The sequence below is a fragment of the Emydura macquarii genome, unplaced genomic scaffold (genome assembly GCF_026122565.2).
Source record: "Emydura macquarii macquarii isolate MOO-44397 ecotype Brisbane River unplaced genomic scaffold, CSIRO-AGI_Emac_v2 contig_318, whole genome shotgun sequence".
Classification (NCBI taxonomy): Eukaryota; Metazoa; Chordata; order Testudines; family Chelidae; genus Emydura; species Emydura macquarii.
This window is the reverse complement of record NW_027130455.1, coordinates 12163158-12175108: the sequence shown is the minus strand read 5'-3', so window position 1 is coordinate 12175108 and position 11951 is coordinate 12163158. Positions and strand designations below refer to the sequence as shown.

The 11951-nt window shown below is 44.9% G+C and overlaps 1 protein-coding gene across 1 annotated transcript in view; it reads left to right on the top strand.

Moving 5' to 3' along the window:
* Window positions 1-11625: 11625 nt before the first annotated feature.
* TMEM135 (transmembrane protein 135) overlaps window positions 11626-11951 on the top strand; it is a 317684-nt gene continuing 317358 nt past the window's right edge. The window contains exon 1 of the mRNA XM_067568561.1: window positions 11626-11908. Within this exon, the coding sequence (XP_067424662.1) occupies window positions 11768-11908 (141 nt within the window). The 5' untranslated portion in view covers window positions 11626-11767. The remainder of the gene's footprint in view (window positions 11909-11951) is intronic.

Sequence of the window (11951 nt, the reverse complement as noted above, 5' to 3'; positions counted from 1 at the left end):
GGGATTTTGACAGAGCAGAGCAAGAATGTGCATAAAACAATTTCACCACTCCTCTTCCTCAAGTAAAATAGAGCCCCCAAATGCACAGAATATGCATGGAGGGGCTTCATGCTATCTTGTCCCCTCCATCCCCCTTCCACACACTCCCTCATCCCAGAATGATGGCCAAAGCAGCACATTTTCTGCTCATTTTATTTACAGTCTATTTACAGAAGAAGAAAGAATGCACAATGAGGAACTGTGGAATACAAGTGTTTATTTCACAAGTTTGAAAAGATAAAGTAACTCACAAGTCACAAAATGGAGTCATGCCTATGTGGATTAGGTCATCACAAATACATGGAAAAACAGAAATACTCCATTCTTAACCACTGTTTATTATATTTATGTCACATGGGAGTCTTAACAATACCATATATATAAAACATTCCTTCTTGCTCTCTGTGCTGTGCAGTTTCCTCAAGAATCTTTTCTTCATTGCAAGGCAGTTAGTGATTTTCTAAGCTGCTTTACAGAAATGGAAGAAAAATATCTCACATGTAGTAGCTATGGGTGTTGAAAAAGGAGTTTTGTTCATTGAAGGTAGATACGTTTAGAAACAGTTCTAGAGAGAGTTTTTGTCAGGTTGTTTCCACTTCTTTCCTTGATTTTTCCTTCATTTACATTCAAAGGATGGGTGCTTGGAACTTTCTTAAGATCAAACATCTTTATGGTGTTTCAAATTGGACATGCTAAAGTTAAGGCACTGAAAATCACTAAGTCCTTTTGAAAATTTAACCCTAAATCAACAGCCTTATTTTTCTAAGATGCTGAGCTAATAAACTTCAAAGGGAGCTGCTTGGGACTTAACACTTTTAAAAAATCAGGATACTGATTAAAGTACCTGAATACAGACTTAGGAGCCTAACTTTAGGCACCTATTTAAAAAAAAAATCTTGCCTTTATTTCCAGTGGTGTGAATACTTTATTTACCTTCTCCTGATGACTTTGTGACCTTATTTGATTGCTTGTCTTTATCCCTCAGCTGGCCTTCTCCTGGTCCAGCTTTAAGCCTTGATCCTGCATTCTGAAAGTTATTATTTTATACCTGCTACAAGTGTGCTAGGCACTTCACAGGTAACATATAAAAGACAGGTTCCAGTGCAACAAGATTACAATTTAAGGGCTCAATCACAGCTTTGCCATGAGCCCTATGTTTGGGGCACCATGTTGTGCCGGGAAAAACATTCACCAAAATATTGCAGAGGAGAACGAACAGGTACATGGAAGCGGTGCTTGCAGAGGAACAGACTGGATTTAGATTCAGATGAAATACAATAGATCAGTTATTTGTGATCAGACATATTGGAGAAGTACATAGAACACAACGGAACCTGCTACAACAGCGTTGTAGATTTCAACCTGGCTTGTGATAGCATTTGGCATAAAGGGATTGTTGGCATGTCTTGATAATGTATGGCATACCCAAGCGAATGACTGAGCTGAAAAAAAACAGCGACAGCAAGCCGATGAGTGTGGTGAGAGCTGACAAGAAGCAGATGGAATGGTTCAGGATGACCGTAGAAGTGAGACAAGGATGCATGCCATCGTCAGATTTGTTCAACTTGGTACTGGAAACAGTAATGACGGTAGCACTGAGAGATGAAATAAAGGGAGTAATGTTCTGTGGGAGGACAGTGAATAGTCTCAGACACAGATGATACTGACCATATAGCATTGCCCAAGGAGGACGTATAGAGAATAACTGACAAGACTGGGAAAGCAGAAAATTTGGACTGAAGATCAGTATATAGCAGACAAAAATTATGGCAGACAAGAGGAAGAGATAAAAATCAAAGCCGGAGACAAAGAACTAGAACAAGTGGAAAATTGTGTGTACATGGAGGACTAGTATCGAAGAATGGGAACTGTGAAGAAATTACATAAGAAGAATCAGACGAGCCACAACTGCATTTGGAGAAACCCTGCAATATTTGGAAGGCTAATGACATTTCTATAAAAACAAAAATCAGCATGTAGGAGACAACTGCTGTGCCGACACTGCTGTATGGGTCAGAGTGTTGAAGTCTGAGGAAAAAAGCCGATGAACTACAGAAATGAACTGGCTGAGGGGAATTCTGAGCATGTCAAGATTGCAGAAAATAAAAAAACAAAGTGATAAGAAAATGGCTTGGGCAAGAAATTACGCTGTTACAGAAGATTAAAAAAAAAAAAAAGACTGCCATGTTTTGGATTTGTGTCAGAAATGGACCCGAAAAGGATACCATACATGGTGATACATCCCAGAGTAGAAACAGAGAAAGACTGAGGAAGCAGTGTGTAGACATGGTGAAAAAATGACATAGAACAAAAAGGCTTAAAGATGAACAAAGCTGTGAAGCCTGTACAAGACAGAAAGTGGTCCAAAGACTTCAGTTGGCCCCCTTGTCTGCTGAGCTGGTGGATGGGAACCAAAGAAAGATATTGTAGCACTGTTCCTAAAGCAGACTGGGAAACAAATTGTGACCCAAAGATTTCCTCTACTGGTTCTCTCTCCCCTGCTTTGGGGAATGTACTCTGCGCCAGCACTACACCTGGCACAGCATACATCCCCTGGCATGACAATGCAGCTGCACTGATCAGCAGATTGTGGATGGGGCTAAAGCTTTGCTCCTTCCCATCCACATGTATGGAGGGTGAGGGGATGAAAGTTGTGGCCCCATTAAGCCTACTGTCACCACCTGGGCTACTACCTGCGGATGCAGGGGAATCAAAGGGTGTTGAAGGCATGCACAACTGGCCACAGTCTGGCTCTAAATGATTAACTTGATAAAACAAATACAAGAAGGGGGAGTGTGGAGGAAGGACATGGCTCCAAGATATGATTATGAGATTATTCAGATTTGGCGGATTAGAGATGCTTCTTGGTGGTACACTTATTTTTCATCATAGATCAAGTTCATTTTTAGTAAATGATGCTGTAGAAGTGGGTTTTTAGGAGGGATGTGAATACGGTAGAGGCAAAGTATCAGCCAGTGGGAGGGAGTATCACATGTGGCAGCGATCTCTCCCACCAAGCAGGTGGGTGGGATGGAGTGCCCAACAGAGCTGAACGAGTGCAAGGGAGGAAGTAACTTGCACCCTTTTTATGGCTGCACAAAATTACTTCCTTGGAAAGAGAAGAGGGTCATGGAAGAAGTTGTGACTTTCTGGGTCCCAATTCCTGCCCCAGGCTACTCTTGTGATGGTACATATACCCACTGTCCTTTACTATTTGTCCAGGGTTGAACTTTGTGGCTCAATCTAGCCTTTAATTAATGATTAAGTCAAGTGATTAAGAGAGAGAATTACTAGCTACTGAATCAACAGCACATCATCTTAATAGGCCAGATCCAGTTGTGGTGTAACTCCATTGAAGCCAATAGAATTAGAGCAGATGTAAATTTGACTGAGTATCATGTTTTGGTTTGTGCTGCAATATCAATGTGGCTAGCACTCAGACTCTGTTTTCTTGTTATTAAATACAGTATCTCTGTAAGAAAGACTACATATTTATTTCTGGAAAAAATCCAGATTTCTGCAAACTGCAGGATATTACTGTGTGACTCAAAATGTTCACATGATATTATCCCACAGTTCACCCCATACTTATTTTGGAAAATATTACATCTGGAAAATTGGAAACATTCCAGTTAATTCCCTTACCTTTTAAATACAAGCAGACATACAAGGGTATTTTGAGATCATTCCCTACTAAAAAATGAACAAGTAACATGCACAATTGAAAGCAACCAAGAAAACATGGTCAAATAATGTGAAATGGCTTACACGTAGTCTAGAGGAATTTCAGGGTGAAGGCTGAAATTCCTTCCTTAAGGAATCTTTGTTTCCCTGGAAGACAATCTGTAAAAATACAGTTCAGTTAACTTCCACTGACTTCCCAAGCATTGGGGACTATCAGGATAGGTACAAATAGAAATGGTTTCCTCTATTATCAGCCTGCAGTTTGTTTCAATATTCAGGGGACAGGACTAGATGACATCTCGAGGTCCCTTCCAGTCCTATGATTCCACATAGCTGCCACAATATTGTACCGTGGTCCTCACAAGAAACAGAGGTCTGTGAGGTTGACTGTTCCTAGGTATAGATAGGATGGAATAGTTATAGATATATAGATAGGATGGAATTCCAGGCCTTCTCTATTGAGGGCCTGCAGCTCTCCTCTGGAATGCTCTTTCCCTTGCCATTCCCCAGGTTATGTCTCTACCATCTTTCAGGACAAGACAAAATCATCATTTTTTCTTATTAGTTTGTTGTTTACTGAAGAAGACAGTGTGTATGTATATACCCCCCCTTCCAAATTACTTCAGTGGAGTAACACCAGGGATGAATTTGGCCCATAACAATGTACTTAGCACTCATACAATGCTTCATGTCAGGAACTCAAAGCATTTTAAAGATAAGGGTAAGTGGAAAGACACTGGAGTTTGGGACAGAACAAACATAAAAGGAGGAAGAAACAGAGATGATATCAGAAGAACTGAAGAGAAAACAGAAAAACAGGAAAAAGGGTTGATAAGACTGAGCAACCATTCTGCTAGAAACAGCATCTCTTATCAGTTAAAGGCAAGAGTAGCTACCTCCTGAAAAGCCAGTTCAGGCACTGAGACGTGCATGCATAATAGGGAAGAGTTGAATCACCTAACACAAGGTAGAAAAACAAATACAAAACCAAAAAGACCCCAAGTTTGAAAACGTCATGAGAGATGTGGATGTAGGGAAGGCGGTGGACGTGATATAGCTTGACTTTAGCAAAGCTTTTGATACGGTCTCTCACAGTATTCTTATCAGCAAGTTAAAGAAGTATGGGTTGGATGAATGGACTATAAAATGGATAGAGAACTGGCTACAGCATAGGGCTCAACGAGTAGTGATCAATGGCTCCATGTCTAGCTGGCAGCCGGTCACAAGTGGAGTGCCCCAGGGGTCGGTCCTGGGGCTGGTTTTGTTCAACATCTTCATTAATGATCTGGAGGATGGGGTAGATTGTACCCTCAGCAAGTTTGTGGATGACACTAAGCTGGGGGGAGTGGTAGATACCCTGGAATGTAGGGATAGGATACAGAGTGACCTAAACAAACTGGAGGATTGGGCCAAAAGAAATCTGATGAGGTTCAACAAGGACAAGTGCAGAGTCCTGCACTTAGGAAGGAAGAATCCCATGCACAGCTATAGACTGGGGACCGACGAGCTAGGCAGCAGTTCTGCAGAAAAGGACCTGGGGGTAACAGTGGATAAAAAGCTGGATATGAGTCAGCAGTGTGCCCTGGTTGTCAAGAAGGCTAATGGCATATTGGGCTGCATTAGGAGGAGCACTGCCAGCAGGTTGCGGGAAGTGATTATTCCCCTCTATTCGGCATTGGTGAGGCCGCATTTAGAGTATTGTGTCCAGTTTTGGGCCCCCCACTACAAAAAGGATGTGGACAAGTTGGAGAGAGTCCAGCGGAGGGCAACAAAAATGATTAGGGGGCTGGAGCACAGGACTTATGAGGAGAGGCTAAGGAAACTGGGCTTGTTTAGTCTGCAAAAGAGAAGAATGAGGGGGGATTTGATAGCAGCCTTTAACTACCTGAAAGGGGGTTCCAGGGAGGATGGGGCTAGACTGTTCTCGGTGGTGGCAGATGACAGAACAAGGAGCAACGGTCTCAAGTTGCAGTTGGGGAGGTCTAGGTTGGACATTAGGAAAAAGTTTTTCACTAGGAGGGTGGTGAAGCACTGGAATGGGTTACCTAGGGAAGTGGTGGAATCTCCATCTTTAGAGGTTTTTAAGCTGAGGCTTGACAAAGCCCTGGCTGGGATGATATAGCTGAGGTTAGTCCTGCTTTGAGCAGGGGGTTGGACTAGATGACCTCCTGAGGTTCCTTCCAACTCTAATATTCTATGATTCTAAAAGAGGAAACGGGATCATATTCCTTCTTACTTAAAATACTTCCAGATTGATTCAACATTTCAAAAGGTTTCCCCGGAAGGATTCCCAGGCCCCCATACATCTGGAATTCAAAACCTCTTGCTATGTTCAGTTCTTCCTTTGACTTATCTCCTTCCTCTCTTTCCTTATCTTATTTTGATCCAATTAGCTAGAGTACTATTGCTTCACAACCTCAGCACCATACACTGAAGAAGCATGCAGAATCCTTCACTCCACCAACCAGCCCCAATATTATACACTGAAGAGAGTCTTAACTTCTCCTGCTGTCACCTGCCCTGTCATGGAAAGGACACTAGCTGAGAATATCTTTAAACTGCCAGCCCAACTGGAAGAGAGCTGTGCAACACAACTGTATTTTTTTAGTCTTTGTTATACTAATTGTATGTCCAAGAGAGAATATGATATAAACAGGACCAAATGCACTTCACGATTGTGTAGCTGATCAATTTGCCAGAGAACCCACTCTTAGCCTCAGAATTGTGCTCGACCATTTCACTAAAAAAACCCACCCAAATGTGAAGTTCCTAGCCCTTTGTGAATAAAATGTGAACAGAGCATAAATCAGTGCAGTGCTGTCTTTCTGGGGGCTTGTCTACACAGGAAAATTTGACCAGTTATACCATTATAGTTAAACCAATATGGTTGTACCAGTATAAACTACTGTACGAACAGTCTTATTGCAGTATAAGTGTGGCTTAACTCTTTCAGTTTAGCTTAATTCTCCCCTCTCCCCCAAGTGACATAAGATAAACTGAAAAAAGATCCTTGCTTTGATGGGAGTATTGAACTTTTACTGATCACTTGGGTTATTATTTTATTGAAAGGGAGGTTTTCTTCCTGTCTCACCTTGGGGCATGTTTTCTGTCCAGCTCCTGCCTTGCCTGTCACACAAAGGGCAAAGTAAAGAATGCTGTTCCCTACTGTAGCTAGGTGGAGTGGCTGCCCTCTGATGCAGACAGAGGAACCACTCCCCTTCCCCTGGTGGGCAGAGCCAGGCCCGTCCCTTGTGCCCAAAGCCGGACAGGAAGTATAAGAGGCAGGGCCTCCAAGTCAGTTGCGGGGAGAGACTGGGAAGGAATTGGACACTGCTGCCTTGTTCCCTGCCCCTGGACCAAAGACTGAGCTGTACCAACCCCTGTCTCTAGAGGAGCTGCTGCCAGGCGAATACCCTGAGGCACTGCAAGAACTGCCAGCTGCTGAGTACCCTGAGGGCCTGTGAGCGATGAAGCGAGGGGTAGGAAGTAGCCCAGGGAAACCAGACATTTGTCTAGTTGTGTTTGCTGAAACCATGGTCAGTGTGTTTCGGCAGGATCCCTGCCACTGTTGGAGCCCTGGGCTGGGACCCAGTGGAGTAGGGTGGGCCCATGTTCCCCTACCCACCTGCTGCCAACCCTATCTTACCTACCTTAGGTTGAATGGCCATAGACTGGTTGCTGTCTGCCCCAGCCAGGAGGGCAGGGCCATAGACTGCTACTGGTGCTAACCGCTGGTTGATCAGCTCTCAGCCACTAGGTGACATAGTGAGGTGAAGTGGCCTTCCTCTGACGCACACAGGGAGGAGGCCCTACACCTATGTTCTCACATGCTGCATGCTAGAGAGATGGGACATCAAGGCAAGATATAAGGGAGCTGTAATAGCTATGGGAGAAGATGAAGACTTGGATGGGGATTTGAATGAAATCACAGCAGGATAGGGCATGGGGAAAATAGCTTAAGGGGTGAGGGGAGATATGAAGGAGGACGGAGTTCAGAATCATGGATGAGCCGAGGAAATCAGGATAGCTGATTTAAAGAGGGATATTGGGGAAGGAGCTCTTTAAGAATATGCCTCTTTCCCAAGAGAAGCATTTATATCCTTCAAATGCTACCAAATTTAAACTTAGCTCAGATGGGTGGACAGGAGTCATTAATATAGCATATGTGAGCTATGAGACTTATATGCAGAGGAGACTTAGGGACAGTCCATGCTGAAGCCAAGGTTGGGATCAGCCAAAGAGTTTGTTCCGATGATGTAATGCCTCTTAATGTTTCATTGGCTGAGTGCTGACATTTGATATTTTGCTGGTGAGTCTCTGGAGGCAGGCAGATTTCTGGCTTGCTAGGTTCTCATTGCACTGAGTTATTCTCTAACTTGCCTCTGGATTCTTAATTACTCCAAATACAGGATTTGGCAGATTAAATCCTAAACTTGAAAGGTACTGCTGTTGTCACTACTGATAATATCTTAAAAAAAGAGGGTGAGATATATGGAAAATATATAACAGCAGCATAAGCAAAATTATTGTTAAATAGAATGTCCTTCAGCTGACACCTCAGAGAAAACTTTGATCTCCAAAGGTGGAGAGCGCTTAATTAGCTGATGTTTGCACAGCACTTTGGTAATGTGCAGCCCTATTAGTGCTAAGTGTTTTTATGACTTTATCTCCCACTCTATGAGTAAAAAAACATTAATAATGGAGGGATATTGCTGGTGGCAAGGACGGGAGAAAGACTCCCTTTTCACCACAGCCCTGTTACAGACCAAGGAGATAGGCTGACAGGGAAATTTCTGTTACCACACCTGCTGCAGGAGAGAGGCTACCTCTCAGCCTTTTTATAGGCTGAAACAAATTAGAATAATCGGTTATGATCGGAAAATAATTAAATACCTAGAGTACAGCACTGGAACCAGTACATCCTGGTGGAAAATCTGGAGTAATAATAGAGAGGGAGTGACAAGGAGCATACAATGGAAGTAGAAGAATGCCTTCAGGACTTAAAACTGACAGCAAGTAGTGGGGTAGAATAGATACCTGAAGGCAAAATGTTATGTTTAAGATGGGAAATACAGATCAATGGGGCATTGCCAGTCACTTCACTCAGAGGGGGACTGCTCCACAGGACAGATTTGGGCAGCAATCCCATGGCACCTGAAGGCTAGAAAATTGGCTTCTCTGACCTCAGTAAAGAGCTTCCATCACTTTATATATTGTGTACCCTTTCTTAAAGGGGAGATTCCCTTGTGGATACCACCCAAACCCACGCCTTCCTTATGGCAGCTGTAATATATCCATCCGGCTGGATGGTGGCCCCTGGAACTAAAACAGACCTGCTGCTCACTCTCGGTTGATGAAGCTCTTTTAGCTCATGGTAGCGGCTTGTGCTTTGGTTGCTCAAAATTAATGTTTCTATTCCTGATGACGACCATGGTCTTTGTGCACATAGGGCCACGTTTCATTACAAAGAGGCACTCTAGACATGATTTGAACTCCCATGAGCCTTAAATACTTGAGAGTAGTTTGTCTAACATTGTCAGCATGCAATCTGCTGATTTAGTGCATTTTGTTTTGTCCTCTCCTAGTGGGTAGTCCTGACAAGGTTAAGAGCCTGATAATTATTGACAGTTAATGGAATTTCTCTTTCCCTTCTAGGTGCATTAGCTTCTAGTGAAGGTGAGTTTCTATCCTTGGTGATGACTATATCTGACATTAGTAGTGAGACTGTTAAAGAGAGTAGATGAAAATAAACTCCCTTTAATATGACAGGGCTGGCTGCTGGGTTCTATCTGTGCCATTCATATCAACTCTCCAAGTGAAGGGCTTTATATTTCTGAGGACTGACTCTCTCCCCTTGTTGCCTGAAACTCATATTACTCTAAACTCTCTAGGTCTCTTTGCACTTTGGTTCTTTCCTCCTGTGTGTTTGCTACTCCTTCAATTCAAGTTGTATTTCCAAAGGACACCTGACACCTGAAAGACATGAAATAGACGTGGGGTGTAGGGAAGTGATTATCTTTAAAAAAAAAAAACAACAAAAAAAACTAGTTGCTTAAGAAAAAAAAAAAACCCAACCCCCCCAAAAATGCTGAAAAGTCCAGATGTCCAACTACTAAAATTGGAAGGCATCTTCACTGCTTGAAGACTGTGGAAAAAAGTGGTGATACTTTTTCAAGCCCTGTACACAATCTGAGAGCAGCAGGATGTTTCTGCTACAATGATGAGCACTGAAATAGTTAACAGTGTTGACATTTTAATCACCAACACTAGGTTTCAGAAGCTTGTCTACACTTACAGTGCTGCAGCTGCACTGCTGTAGCATTTCAGTGAAGATGCAACCTACATCAACAGGAGAGCTTCTCCTGTCCGCATAGATACTCCACCTCCCTGATAGGCAGTAGCTATGTGGACAAGAGAAGCCCTCCTGTTGACATAGCGCTGTCTACACCAGGAGTTCAGTTGGTATAACTATGTCACTCAGAGGCATGGAAAATCCACACCTCTGAGCACCACAGTTGTACTGACCTAACCCCCAGTGCTGATAGTGCTATGTTGATGGGAGGGCTTCTCCTGTCATCATAGCTACCGCTTCCTGCGGAGATGGATTAACTACACCAATGAAAGAAGCTCTCCCATCAGCTTAGTAGCATCTTCACAGAAGTTGTACAGCAGCAGTGCAGCTGTGCTGCTGCAGCATTTTAAGGTTACACCTGTTCACAGACAACTGGAGGAAAGTCAGCGTCATAGAAATATTAAAAAAAAAAAAAAAAAAAAGCCTTAAGGCTGATCCTGGGAATTACAGAATCAGGTAAATCAGCAGACAGAATAATTAAAACAGAGTTATAAAACAACCAATTGAGGGCAATATGGCAGCTAAACCAGCCCAGCTTTTGTAAAGAACAAACATCCCTCAAAGATATTCTTCATGCATTGTATTAAAAAGAGACCATCAAACAATGTAATTTCTCGGCCCACCTACCCCAATCACACAGAGCTAAAACTTAATTTAAAACTATTTCATTGGCTTGACAAGCTGTGAAAGTGAAAAGGGAACGTATGACATCCTGTCTCTGTTGCAGGTAGATACAACACCTCAGACATGGGCCAGGCTGGGACGTCACAGGGAGTTTGAGAGTTAATCCCCATGTCCATTTGCTACTACTGAGTACATTCTTGTCCCTCTTTCATACAGCACCTGTTATTTTATTGAATTTTTAAAGTACATCTGTGTGCACCCATGTAGAGCTCCAGGTGCCTACCCCATTCATTAAAAATTACAACATAAACACAGACGAAGGACTGCGCATAAATATATCCACCTCAACCCAGATGCTTAACAAGGAGAAGAGGTTTACGAACCAGGGCTCTGACAGTCGGGGTGCGGTAATGGTCCGGCTTGAGTTCCCTAACCAAGGACGGCACAGACCTCCCCAAGTCCTCATTCAGCCCTTTCCACCCTCATGCACCGAACCATCCCCTCTCTCCTCCCCATGCACCCAGCTCCCCCATGCAGCCCTCTCCACCCTCCCGTGCACCGAGCTCCTCAGATCCGATCCTCATCGCCCTCTCCCCATGCACGGAGCGCTCCATCCATCCAGCCCTCCCCATCCACAGATCAGTCCCCGCTCCACCACGCAGAGCATGCACACCGTCCCCCCCAGTCTCCGCACCCAGCGCCCGTGCAGAGCTCGCTCGCAGCCCGCTCACGCTGTCACGCACACAGCCCGTGGTGCCCGGGGCGCTCTGCAGTGTGCAAGGTACAACGCCGCGAGCTCCTCCTCCCGCCGGGTCGAGCAGGATGGCCCAGGCAGGCTCGGGGAAACGCACGTGCTGAGGCGCCGCGTTCTGCTCGCGCCGCCCGCTCCCCGGGCCACTGGAGCCGCTGATTGGCTGGCGGCAGGGCTCACGCGAGCCGCGCTGGGGGAAGGGGGTTGGGTTTGGCCGAGAGTAACCCCGGCGGTGCGAGCTGCCCGAGCGACCTTTCTCCTGCATTGGCGGGGCCGCGGCGCCCCTTCCCCCTCCCCTCTGGCCGGAGAGCGGCAAGATGGCGGCGCTGAGCAAGGCCATCCCCCACAACTGCTACGAGATCGGGCACACCTGGCACCCGCACTGCGGCCGGGCCTTCGTGGACATCACGCGCGGGGCGCTGGCCGAGTCCCTGCGCATCTACGGCACCCTCTACCTGGTGAGCCCCTCCCCCTCCTCCCCCCGAGCCGGGGGGGACCGTG